We start from the raw sequence: 14,281 nt of genomic DNA on the forward strand, positions 1-14,281 counted from the left end.
ATTGTCAGTGTATGGATTACTGACATTGGTTAGCAGGAGGGTGATATGATAGAATTCTATAACCTTCTGAATGGACATCGTCTGTAATTAAATTTTAATTAAATTTTTCTTTATACGTAAAGTTGCGAGAGAGAACGTGTAGGTATCCATGGAAGTTGAGTTTGCTCGCGGTCAAGAAATGGGTAAAAGTTAGGGGACAAACATTATAGAACAGTTGGTTGTGGAATAAAAAGCAGTAAGCAACTTTTGAAGTAACAAAGAATAATAAAATACAGTACATGTAATAAAAGTATTTCTCCTTTTTTTTTTTTTTTTAATTAGCATCGTTCATTTTTATATCACTGTGCACTAAGAATGTGACCGAAGTTAAAATGCCTTTAATAGACTGATATTAATCTCCCAGATGAGTCTTTGACTCCATGCGGTCTTTGGGTAATAATAATAATAATAATTAAGCGTTTCCATCACCTGTAAAGGTATGGTATAGTCAAATCCAGGGCCGTCGTAACTTATTAAGCAATAAGGAGCCCATCGTAGCAAGTTTGGGGAGCAGTGAAACACAAGCAAACTTATATCTCAACTATGTAGACTCCGTTTTTTTTTTTTTTTTAATACAATTTTCCTGAATTTAGGACCGACAAAATAGTGTTTGCCTAGGATCGACATATACTCCAACAAAGATTTTGGACAAATCCCCCGAATAAATGCAGTAATGTGGATAAAACGTAAAGCTACTTTCTGCTTTGCCTCGTCCTCGATGACGTTTAACCGTTAACCAATCACCGTTATTAGGTTTATTTCTTGCTACCCCTGATTTGTAGAGCAGAGTTTAAAATTTTGTCAATTCTACCAGAAGAACCATGCGTGCTTCGTAATGAAATTTTTGAGTGGTGCGTACCATGTATATAAATTTATAATCGAAAAGTTTTACTTTTTATTTTATTTAATTGTGCTTCGGCACAATTTGAATACATGAAATGTTAAATGTTATTTGAATATAACCAGATCTGGACACTACCTACTATTTGAACTACCCAGCTTTATAAAAATTTGGATATTATTTGAGGATATATAGATTGTGGTCATTGATTGATGAGAATGTAATAATTTGAACCTGTTTGGATTCATTTCATTGCTGAATATATATTATTATTATTATTATGTGATACCACCAGGGAGTCCAAAGACTCGTCGAGGGAGAGTGTGACAATAGCATCGAACGATTTAATCTTTCCAACTACTAACCGCGCTCAGACTTGCTTAACTTTTTTGCAAGCCATTAGTAGCAGATGCTCTACCAATTGACCAATTCACTTATTTACTTATTATTATTTTTTTAATTCTTTTCCTCCCACATACTATTTTATTTATTTTTTCTTTATCATTACAGGTAAAGAAAGTAGGAATTAAACATTACACTTCCGTAATGGCACATCCCAAATAATAACTTATGAAGGTTTTTCACCAACTTAGAGCCTGCTTTTCCTTGGGAGAGGGATCAGCTAAAAAATACGGCCGATTCAGGGACATTTCTAAGTAATATCCATTTCTTGGAATCACTTTTCTGGCATACTCTCTTTTTTTTTCTTTTTTTCTGGCATTCATATACAGTATTAGTATTAAATAATTGTATGGGTGGAGAGATAAAGCAATAATTAAATACTGTTATCATCTTTATAATTTGCAGTTTTCTTGTAACCCGTAATGGTGTTTAATTAATTCTACAGAATACCAACTATATCACTTTTTGTTTTATAACATAGAGAGAATAATTTAAAATTTGTATGAAGAATAACTCTTGTTTAATAATGAAAGCTGTGATATTGTTAATCCTAACAACATACTTTTGTAAGTATTTCACATGTAATCAAACCACTTACAGGATATAAGATACATTTGTTTTAAGCAGGTATGGTTGGCTATTCAAGTGTTGCTACAGCTGGAATTATAAAACCGTTATTTAATTTAATCGGATAGCAAAAGGATTTGAGAACAGTGTTAGATATTGTGAAGAAAAAAGGTGTCAAAGAGAAGATAGTGTGTGTGTGTGTGTGTGTGCTCCCTTGTTTGGACAATTATCAGTTAAGTAGAAGAGCAATAATAATGATTGATATTATTATTATTTCATGACACCTCCAATGAGTCTGAAGACTCATCGAGGGAGGACACCTACTCTATAGCTCTCTATCCACCACTACACCAAACCTCTACCACCATCCATCTACATCAACACCATCTACTGCCCACCACCACCATCAATATTTTTTGTCTGTAAATTGAAGGAAGGGCTATTTTGTCTGTTTGTGATTGCAAGAATGTGCAGAAAAAGAGGTCTGGAAATTGTTGATGTCTAGAGTGTGTTTGAAGGCAAAAGAGAGCTGTATGCAAGAGATGGGTTGCATCTGAACATGGAATGCCATAAGTGTTTGAAAAGGTTGCTGTTTTCTGAGCAAGTTGAAGTTTGGACAGGGGAAACTAAAATTGAAAAGGCTGAGAGTAGGAAGGAGAAGCTTATGTAGGGAATGTGTGTTTGGAGATTCTTTATCACAGAATAATTTGGAGAATAGAGCTGATGAAAATCGGTATGTGACTATTGTGAATACTGAAATTAGTAGAATGTATATCAGTTGTAAAGGTGTTATAAGAACTAAAGGGAATCTATAATTTTTGTATACTAATACAAGAAGCATTCAAAATATGAAGAAGAGTTTTTTTTTCACCAAAAGTTATAGGCATTAGTGAAACTTGGCTGTCAGCAGAAGATGTAGTTATTGGAATTGAATGTGATGGGTACAGTATTTTCAGGGAGGATATAGAAAATAGAATAGGGGAGAGGAATACTACTGATGATAGCTGAAGAGCTACAGCCAAAAAAAAAGTTTTTTTTTTTTTTTTTTGGCTGTAGTGAAAAAAAAGTAGTATATCAAGGAAGGTGTAAATGATAGTTCATTTGAGGAGATCTGGTGTGAAATAGTGGCCAGTGGAACCAAATATACAGTCGATTGCTGCTATAGGCCAGGAGGTACAAGGGGTGATGTAGAAGACATGCATCAGCAAATTAGTGCAATGAGTGCAGGTCGAGTGATTATTATGGGGGATTTTAACTATGGTGATATCAATTGGAAAGAGGAAAGATCACATGGCAAAAAGGAAATGGAATTCCTACACCTTCTAAGAGATAATTACTTGAAACAGCATATAACTAAAGGGACTCATGGTGTGAGAGTGTTGATTCTGGTCATAGGCTCAGAAGACCTATGCATAAGTAAGGTGTCTGTCCAATTGGTGAGAGTGATCATGTGGTATTGTCTTGGGAGATTGCAAAATTTGTGGATTTCTCTTAAGAAGGGGGTATATATGGAACTACAGGTTAGGTAATTATAACAAGCTTCGGAGGCAGCTTACAGCTGTCCATGGCATAAAAAATTGCAGGGTAAAGATGTTAACAGTGTGTGGGATATAATCAGTGGATATCTGAAGGAAGCAATATCAAAATGTGTTCCCATGATAAATAAGGTGGTGGATGGATGAGTAATAGTATTAGGCTTGATCTGCAAAAAAAAAATAAAATGTTATGAAGAATTTACAAGGAGAAAGGTGATCAGTATACTCATGAGCAGTATAAAGTTCAGGCTAGAAAGGTTACCAGCATAGTAAGGAAGGCTAAATCAGATTATGAGAAGACCAAGACCTTAGCCAAGCAGATCAAAGGAATTTCCAAAGAATTCTTCTGCTATGTGGCAAGTAAAAGGAAGAATCACTTTGAAAGGATAACCTGAGTCAGATGTTAATAGTAGAGTTACTGAGTGACTACTTTTCAAAAGTCTGTCACCTGACTGAGGATACTTCTGTAGCAATAACTGATATGAGAATTGAAGTTAATGAATCAGAGGTACTTAGGATATTGCCGAATTTAAATGCAAATACTGCCTTAGGTTTGGATAGAATATCAGCTTGGGTATTATGTGAATTGTGCAAAGGAATTGTCGTTGCCACTTGGCTATTTAGCTTAAGTTTTAGCTCTGGTATTGTCCCTAGGGATCGGAAGGAAGGTAAAATAGTTCCTTTGTATAAAGGAGGCTTTAAGACTGTGGTAGCAAATTACAAACAGGCTTGATTGAAGAGTAGGTGACAATTGGAAGGGCAGTTCTGATTTTGAAAAACAAAGAAAAAAAAGAGCTGTTCCAAGTAATTACTGCCTAATAACTTGCCTGCCAACAACGTTTTAGTTACTCACTAGACTTCTAGCAACTTTGGTTAGTCACTATTTATCATTATACCAACTTCTGCCTGTTGAATAAAAGGGGTGTTGTAGAAAATCCAAGGGAACAAAAGCCTGATTTATAATTGACAAAATGATTTTGAAAAATTCAAAAAGATGAAAAGTCAATTTATATATGGCATGGATTGATTACACTGGCCAACAAAAAAATTTTTTTTTCCTGCTGATTATGATCTGACACTTGTTTTTTACTAATTTGGGTGCGCTGATTTCAAATATCAAACCCATTTTTCTCTATCATGTCAGGTTTTTCCTCTATGGCATTTTCCTTTTGCTAATTTGTAAGTTTTTGATAGTTTTAAGGAGGCAGTACTATTTAGAGGATCAAAAAAATCGATTTTTTAATATTATTTTCTGAAAGTATATACTTTTAAAAATCTGTTCCTAACTTTTTATCAAGAAATTCGAAAAATTCCCGAAGATATAACCTATTATTCAAAGCGGTGCGCAGATCAGAATCGGAGTGCTCACCGCTCTCGCTTATTAGTAAACGAATAAATGTGTAAGAACCTGCAACGGCACATACTGGCACTTTGAATGCGAGAGAGGTCGATAACTGACCTAATACATTTAGGTGATGAAAAGTAGGCGATGACAACTGCCTAAAACAAACGAATGCTATATGCGTCATAGCGGACAAAGAACGATCGAAATCAGTCAGTCATTAATTGATCGTGAAAGTATGATGAGCGCGTATAACATTTCATAAAGTCTCTGGTTTTTTTTTGTCTTGTTAATTGCATGTTCGTCGGCAGTGAAGAAAATACATCATGTCTACTACTCGAGATCGTGTCAGTAGTGTAGATTCCTTCTGCTACATTTGTGGCAGCTTTACTGTTCCCAGCCAAAGGTTCGTTAAGAAAGTGTACTTTGCATACTTTGACGTAAAAATTGCAGATCAGGACAAGTCATGGGCTCCAAATAAAGTGTGTAAGTCGTGTAGAAAATTTACGATAGTGGAGCAAGGGAAAACGCCAAAAATTAGGTTTTGGCATTCCAGTGATTTGGCGTGAACCGAAAAATCACGTAGACGATTGTTATTTCTGTTTAGTTCAGACTTCTGGTTATAATAAGAAGAATAAGAAAAAAATTGTGTATCCCAATCTCGACTCAGCAATTCGGCCAGTTGCTCATTCCAATGAAATAGCCATGCCAATTTATAAAGGACGTTTACTAACAAGCGAGAGTGGTGAGCACTCCGATTCTGATCTGTGCACCGCTTTGAATAATAGGCTATATCTTCGGGAATTTTTCGAATTTCTTGATAAAAAGTTAGGAACAGATTTTTAAAAGTACATACTTTCAGAAAATAATATTAAAAAATCGATTTTTTTTATCTTCTAAATAGTACTGCCTCCTTAAAACTATCAAAAACTTACAAATTAGCAAAAAGAAAATGCCATAGAGGAAAAACCTGACATGATAGAGAAAAATGGGTTTGATACTTGAAATCAGCGCACCCAAATTAGTAAAAAAACAAGTCTCATATAAAAGTCAGCAAAAATTGTATTGGCCAGTGTTATCAGTCCATGCCATAGGACTTTTTCAAGGTGATTCTATCACCTGTACTGTTCATCCTAGCACTAATTCCTCTAACGTTAAAGAAAACTAGCTTTGGATATCAAATATCCAAATTTGATATCCAAATATTTTTCAAGGTGATTCACTATCACCTCTATTGTTCTATGGAAAAATATATCATTTATTATACATGGATGACTTTAAGCTATATGGAAAATCATCCATAGAAATTGAGTCACTGCTCCAATATAGTCCAAATCTTCAGTGAAGGCATTTGTATTGAATTTGGACTTGCTAAACACATAACATTATCCATACTTTGAGGAAAAAATAACAGGACAGAGGAATCAATTTTTTTTTTTTAAAGAAAGAAACATTTTATTAACTCCTTATGATTACAAATACTGAAAATATGATTTCAAATTAATTTTAATGACAAAAATGAATTTGCTGTATCACAAATGGTTAAATTTCAGGAATAAAATTACATAAGTCTGGTAAAGTGCTTTAGTTCAGCCATGTCCTCTTGCAACTTGGGCTTACAAAATACAAGATTTTCCCTGACCTCCCTGAGTTTCATATCTGTCTGTTTTTCTGAACATTGGAATATTCTTCAACATATCAGGCAAAATTAAAAATCTGATGTTTAGGCAGATAAAAGGAAAAACATTTGCAGATGGAAGGAAAATTAAAAACTTGCCACAGCACAAATTGTATAATAATCTAGGCATCCTTGAGGCAGATAACATTTTTAGTTCAGAAGTCAAAAAGAAAATAATGTGCAACTGTTTGAAAAGGATTAGATAAGTTCTAAAGTCCAAACTGAATAGGGGCAACACTGTCACAGCAATGAATACACAGGCCATCCCTGTGAGCAGATACACAGCAGGGATAATTGACTCAAGCCGATTTGGATGCACTTGATCGTAAAACATGAAAATTAATGACATTGAATCATACCTTGCACCCACGCAAGGTATGATTCAAGGCATCCTTGAATAATGTGGATTGGTTATGCATTGTCAAAAAAAGTGGAGGATGTGATTTTTTGCAAGTGAAGCAGACGAAGAAGAAAAGTGAGGGTTGAATGATTACATCAAGGGAAGCACAGAAAATATGTTAATTGAAGTTTACAAAAAAAGTAGTGAATGTAGTAGATTCACAAAAAGCAGTACACAGAGAAAGAAATGGCAAAGATAAACAAAAGATTAGAAGGTTGGAAAAATAAAGTACTCCATGGTCAGTATTCGAAAGATATTGAAGGGAAAGTTGACAGTCACTTAACTTGGCAAGCAGCAAAGCAGCATCAAGAAAGAAACAAAGTCTTATACTTGCTGTTGAAGAACAAGCACTAGAAATGAATGCAATAAAGGCAAACATTGAAAAGATACCAAATGCTGACTACACAGAGATAAGGAAGAGACAATGGACTATCTAATTAGTTCTTGCAACAATATTGCCCATACAGACTATAAACAGTGGCATGATCAGGTAGCAAAACCTGTACAATGGAGCTTGTGCAAGAAATATGGTTTCCCAACTTGCAAAATCTCTTGGGAACACACAGTTGAAAAAGTTTATGAAAATGACAAGATATTATGGGACTTTGAAATTCAGACAGATTGACATCTTGAACATATGAATTATACAGAACATATGAAAAATACAGAACAAACTGACATATGAATGTCAACTATATGCCAGATATAGTTCAACAACAACAACGTGTAGTTTATTGGTGTAGCAGTATCAGGGGAATACTAGAGTAGAAGAAAAAGTGCATGAAAAACTGACCAAATATGTCAGCCTGGTTGGCCAAGTGGTTAGCATATCTGCTCTCCAACCAAGAGGCTGCGGGTTCAAATCCAGGGTGTACATGGATTTGAACACGGTTTGTGATTGTGTGTGAAAATACTAGTGGTGGTGGTCAGCAGTAGATGCCGTTGGTGTAGATCAGCACTTCCCAAACTGTGGGCCGTGGCCCCCCTTGGGGCCATTAGTTTTGTTGAGCGGACTGTGAAATAATGAAAACAAATTTAAAATGTTTTAAGACTAAGCGTGTGCCATGTCAAATGTGTATGTAAGATGTTAAAAATGTAATATTTGCATTTGATTTTTGCAATATGTGCTGTATATGTTTTGTATTGAACACAAATACAATAACTATTATAATAATATATGTGTGTATTACAATTTTTTTTGGATGGGGACCATCAAATATTTTAATTTTTCAAAGCCTTTACTTCCATAAGTTTGAGAAGCACTGGTGTAGATGATGAAAGTAGTTGCAATTCATTGTAGTTGGTGGATTGTGAGTGGTGGAGATGACGAGTTGTGGAGTAGATGCCCTCCCTCGATGAGTCTTTGGACTCCCTGGAAGAATCATGTAATAATAATAATAATATATGGATCTGGAGATTGAAGGTCAGCAACTTTGGAGCAAGAAAGTAACAACACTCACAATTGTCATAGGTGTGCTAGGAGAAATACCAAGAACATTTATGAAACGTCTGGAAAAGTTGAGAATCCCAGATTTAACACCATCTCAACTCCAGAAAACAGCACATTTAAGGACATCTCACATTTTATGACAATATTTGTTTGATTCCTAGGCCTTTTGATAAGGCCTGAATAGATTCATTCGCCAGTCAAAGATTTCATTATTCATGTTACTTGTTACTTTTTGACTACTCTGTTAATTGAATATAATAATATTAATTATGTTTGATAGTGAGAACCTGCTATGATGAGTCATTTTGAATCCAAGAAGTCTGGGAATGAAGATGATGATGATAAATCAATTAACATATCTTAATAATCAATGACTTTGTTTACATTCATCATTCATGTATTAATGATAGGGAAGGATCACCATTCATATATGAAATCATCATAGGGGAAACTGCTTTTTAAGTTTCCTTAACCTATCATTAGTAAGGTGGGGTCCCACACTAAACTTGCATGCAGCAGCCTATCATCTATGGCGTTGAGTAGCAGGTTACGGGAGGGGAAGCTATACTGAGGCATGACTCGCTGCCACCTGTTGTTAAAAAGTTATAGTCAATTTAAAATCTTTGGGGTCTGTGACACCCCACCTTACTAATGCCAGGTGTTAATCAACAACTCTACAAACAGTGAATCACAAAAAATAATAAATAACAAAAATTCTCCCATAAAAAAAAAGACTATATCTGGTTCCATGCTTTGGACACCCACCACAGGATATGCTGGAAGAAGGTCACTCTATTAACTGCAACCAATACAGATATTAAATGCTATTCCTCGAATCTGCCTCATCCCTGAAAAACTTTCTAAACCTCAACAAATTTGGATGCATGAGACTGCCCCAAATTTGGGAAGCTGCATTCTTAGATCTAAAGCACATCTGCCAAGACTACCAAATCTAGCCCACTGTTTAGGCCTCTAGGCTTGATTTCTGTTGCCTTTCTTCAGCCTCATTTGCCCAGTATTAGTGGCTCTTGTACATATAATTGTTTTTTGTGATCCCTGATGATGCCAATGTAATGTTGCTGAAATATAGGAAAGTATTAATTAAAGTCTTTTATAATTAATATTTTAGTATATGTTGCTAATTCCTGAAAAATTAATGGATTTTGTTAACTGTTCAGATAAAATGTTAATTATTCAGATAAAATATAATTATTTATATTTTATCTGATATTTATTATATTATCTGATAAAATATAATTATTTATATTTTATCTGAATAATATGAATGTACATTTTTGATGATAAACAGATTGCAGAAAAAAAAAGTTTTTCTACCTTCTCTTCACTGAGTATACTTAATTTTAAACAGATTTTTCAGACTGTTTAGTATTTTCCTCATTTGGTACAAAAATGTAACCAGTCATTTTGATAAATACAATTAAAAACGACGAAATACAAAACATTAATATTAAGTTAAAAAAAAACAAACATTGGTTTTATAAGTACTGAAAGTACTAAGACTTTTCAAAAAAAAAAAAAAAAGTTCTGTGTACCACATTTTTTAATTTAAGGAATATAATTAACTAGAGTACAAAGTTTAGAATTTTATAGACTTTGCCATATCTTTTGACAGTATCAATAAAGACATATATTAATTAAAGACATTAATTATTAGTGGATATGGAATTCTTGATAAATTTGTCCAGAATTATATGTTATATATTGGCAGTTTGGTTGGCTGAGTGGTTAGTGCATCCACTTTTTCCCAGCAAGCTACATGTTCAAATCCCACTCATGCACATGGATGTTTTTGGTAGGTAAGAGATGAATTTCACTGCCCTGCTTATTATTGGCCTGGACTGGCTTGAAAAAGTTCCATGTTTAATCTCTAGAGCAGGATTTCTGGACTATAATTAAAAAAATAGAAAAAATGCTTATCCCACACTGTTGTATTTTGCCTTTCACAAATTTTTCCAATACTTTAACAACCACTCCCAATATATTAATTGGTCTGTAGTTTGCTACCTCTGTCTTGGAGCCACCTTTATGCAATGGTGTTGAAAGCTTTTCACTTGGTTATATTATAAATTAAAGATGCTAAGAAATTATATACTTGGTTTCATCCTTTATCCAAGTGCAAGCAAACGTTGTACATGAAGTAACTTCATTCAAGGGCAACTCGTATATAGAGGCTAATGACTTCACATCAATTGCCGTGGTATCCCATCATGCAAAGCACATATCCTTACAGACATGTATAATACTAAGGCAATTATTATTATTAAAATACTCTGGATTAGAGATAGATGTTGAAAGTTTTTCCACTTGGTTATATTCTCCATATACAAGTATAATAAATTTAGTTTAATCCTTTATCCAAGTGTGAGCAAACAAAGTTTGCGCCTGAAAGTATCTTCAGGACTGGGTTAAGGTGGTACACACCAGGGCAACTCGTTTCAACATCTCCATATACAAGTTGCCCTGTCATGAAATTACTTCATGCACTAATGTTGTTTGCTTACACCGGGATAAAGGATGAAACCAAGAATATAATTTCTTGGCATAAAGATGCGAAGAAATTATATTATATGTATAATTATTATTATTATTATTCAGGCCTCCATGGAGTCAAGAGACTCATCATGGGAGGTCTTTCCTAGGAAATACAGTCTATCATACCACTCTTCGAACTCATTGACCATTCTTGCTTCTTTCAGCACTCTATCGTGCAATGCATTCCACAGTTCAACCATCCTCCACACAAAGAAACCACTCCTCACCCTCTTGCTCACAGTTTCCATTCATAACTTCCAGGAATGGCCCTTGTCATCATTGCTCCTTCCCGCTGTCACTAAGTGAAAGAACTCCCCACTCTCAACCCTGTAACTGCCTCTCAACAGTCTAAAAGTCTCGATCATATCACCTCGCCTCCTTCTATCCACCAAACTCTGCAGTCCACATTCCCTCAGCCAATCCTCATAACTAACATTGTACAGTCCTGAAACCATCTTTGTTATCCTCTTCTCTACCCTTTCAAGTTAATTTATCCCCTTCAAATCCTGGGGATCAAATTTGAGAACAATAGTCTAAGTGTGGTCTGATCAGAGTCTTATACAACAGAATGATGAAGGATGCTGACCTGATCTCTGCAGGTCAGCATCCTTCTCAGTATTGCCACAGTCCTCTGGGTTACCTTCACCACCTTTGCAATATGCTCCCTGAATTTCAGTTTTATATCAATCATCACCTCCAGATCTCTTGTCTCCCCCTACTTCCTCCAGTACAGCTCCTCCAATCGAGTATTCAGCTTCCCATCAACGTATCCCAAACTTCTAGACTTTACATTTTGTTGCATTAAACCGACACCCCATTCATTTGCCCATCTGTATAGTTTATTCAAATCCTCTTGCAGGGCTGCCACATCTGCACTATTACTAATAGCCCTTCCCAGCTTCACATCACCTGCAAGCAACTGAATATCCCCTTGCAATCCATTGACAATGTCATTGATATAAAGATTAAACAATACAGGTTCCAATACTGAGCCCAATGGAACCCCACTTGTAACCTTCTGCCTCTGTGATATTGCCCCACCATACACAACTTTCTGATACCTATCAGACAGCCAATCCTGAATCCAGTTGACCAACCCAACATCTAAACCCATGTGCTGCAACTTAAGTATCAGTTTATCATGTGGCACCCTGTCACATGCCTTTGCAAAATCAAAAAAATGTCAGTATATACCTTTCCCTTATCAACTGCTCTTGTCACTATTATAAAAGGCAGTCATATTACTAAAGCAAGAGCGCCCCTTTAACAAATCTGTGTTGCTTCTCACAGATAACATTACCCTCATCTGCCCAATGCTGTATATGTTCTCTCACTAATTTCTACAAGACCTTAACAACTACTGATGACACACAAACTGGCCTATAATTAGACACTTCCGGTCTTCTACCGCCCTTATGCAATGGCAATATCTTACCTTCCTTCCATTCCCTGGATACCTTTTCCATAGCCAGACTTTCATTGGAAAGCAAGGTCAACAGATCTGTCAGTTCTTTAGCACATTCTCTCAAAACCTGTGGTGAAATACCATCCAGTCCCACAGCTTTACTGATGTCCAGAGTACTCGGTATTTGGAACACACTCTCCTCTAAACCTCGAACCTGCCCTGTCTCTCTGGTATTAAAACCTATTTCTCCAGGACGAAATACTCCAATAAAGTGTTCATTGAACAACTCTACTATGTCCTCTGCATCAGTCACTCTTTTCCCATTTTTTTATCCCACAATGTGATTCTTCCATAATCATTTCTCCTCCTACTGGCCACATAGCTAAAAAATTTCTTTAGATTTTCTTTGGATCTTAGTACCAATTTCTTCTCATAATCCAGTTTTGCCTTCCTCACCATACTAGTCACTCTCCTGGCCTGTGTCTTATATTCTTCGTGCATCTGCTCTCCATCCCTCACCTTATATCTCTTCCATAATCTCTTTTTCACCTGCAGTTCCTGTTTGATATTGTTTATCATCCACTTTACACCAAATTGTGTTCTCTTATTCACTCATGGAATACAGCTTACTATTGCTGCTTACAAATATTCCTTCACAATTTCACAAGCACTAATGATATCTTGCCCTTCTGATTCCTCCCTCCATGAAACTGTCCCAATTTGATATCTAAGGCTATTATAATCACCTACCTTTATAATTCCACATGTGTTCCCTTTTCTTTGATACTCCTTCATGTCTGTTCATCTTCCAAGTCGAACCACATGGTCACTCTCTCCAACTGGGGGGGGGGGAAGAGATGTCATCTTGTTATTATCTGCTCTTCTGATATTATGACCAAATCCAAAACTGTTGAACCTCTTGAGGGACAAATGTCTTAGGCAACATATAATAGAGGGAACAAGAGGTTCAACAGTTTTGGATTTGGTCATAATATCAGAAGAGCAGATAATAACAAGATGTTATTATCTCCCATAACAATCATTCTTCTTGCACTTGACAAGCTCAACTGCCTAAACATCTCCTACTCTCCACTAAATATCCTGTCTTGCCCACCTCTACCTCACATCATATGCATTCAAAACCATTAGTGTTACTGCCTTTCAAAGCCTCCACTCTTAGAGGACATAAGTTATCATTTATCATAAGCAGTACTCCACCACAGCTTTTTCCCTTCCTATCCTGCCAAAAAATTTCCCCTTCCTATTCTGCACTTCTATTCCTGTTATTATATCATCCTCCGCCAACCAAGTCTTAGAGATCCCAAGAATCTTTGGCCAGGCTGATGCTATCAGTGCCATCAATTCATCTCCTTTATTCCAGATACTCCTGGCATTAGTATAAAGTATAAAGATGCCACTGCTTCTATACCTATCATTATCCCCTCCAGACCCCACTGGACTCAGTGTTACCTGATGTCGTTCCCTCAAGTGCCCATTCCCACAAGAGGCCACCCCTGCTACCATCCGTGCTAGTTTTCCTGCATTGACACACCGACTTGTTCAGAAAACAGCAATCTCTCCAGATGCCTACATCCTTCCTCATTTAAATGCAAGCAGTCTCTCGCACACAGTTCCTTTCTGTCCTCAAATGCCCTCCAAGCATCCACATATTCGAATCCTCTCTTCTGACACATTCTGGCTATTATGCTATTCATTATTACTGCTCTTCTGCTCAGTTACTATCATCATACCTGGGCAACATACACACAATCTTTCCTCTCTGCATTTTCTTTTGTACAACTTCAAGCAAAAATCTCAGATCTCTCACCACCTGATTTACATTGCCTCTCAAGTCATTCGTGCCCACCATTACAATCATCTCATCCACCCTTTCACCCCACTTAATTGCCGTAGCCACACTCTCTATCATTCCTCCAGGCAAACACTCCTCTAGTATCCTACCTTGCACACCATGGATCATCGAGTCTCCATACATCACAACTCTTACCACTCTGTTCCTTGATTTGCTCACCTGCATCCCTCACTCTCTCTCTCTCTCTGTTCTCTAA

At 36.1% G+C, this 14,281-nt stretch overlaps 1 protein-coding gene across 3 annotated transcripts in view; it reads left to right on the forward strand.

Moving 5' to 3' along the window:
• The first annotated feature begins 724 nt into the window (after positions 1-724).
• LOC150110558 (pseudouridylate synthase 1 homolog) overlaps positions 725-14,281 on the forward strand; it is a 173,493-nt gene continuing 159,936 nt past the window's right edge. Inside the window, exon 1 of one of the 3 annotated variants that reach the window (XM_090394778.1) lies at positions 725-890. In XM_090394778.1, the coding sequence (XP_090250904.1) occupies positions 875-890 (16 nt within the window). In that variant the 5' untranslated portion in view covers positions 725-874. The remainder of the gene's footprint in view (positions 891-14,281) is intronic. The other 2 variants (XM_090394787.1, XM_090394768.1) reach the window with 2 other exon arrangements.

The sequence above is a fragment of the Typopeltis vanoorti genome, chromosome 1 (genome assembly GCF_054136105.1).
Source record: "Typopeltis vanoorti isolate ZY-2024b chromosome 1, IOZ_Tvanoo_1.0, whole genome shotgun sequence".
Classification (NCBI taxonomy): Eukaryota; Metazoa; Arthropoda; class Arachnida; order Uropygi; family Thelyphonidae; genus Typopeltis; species Typopeltis vanoorti.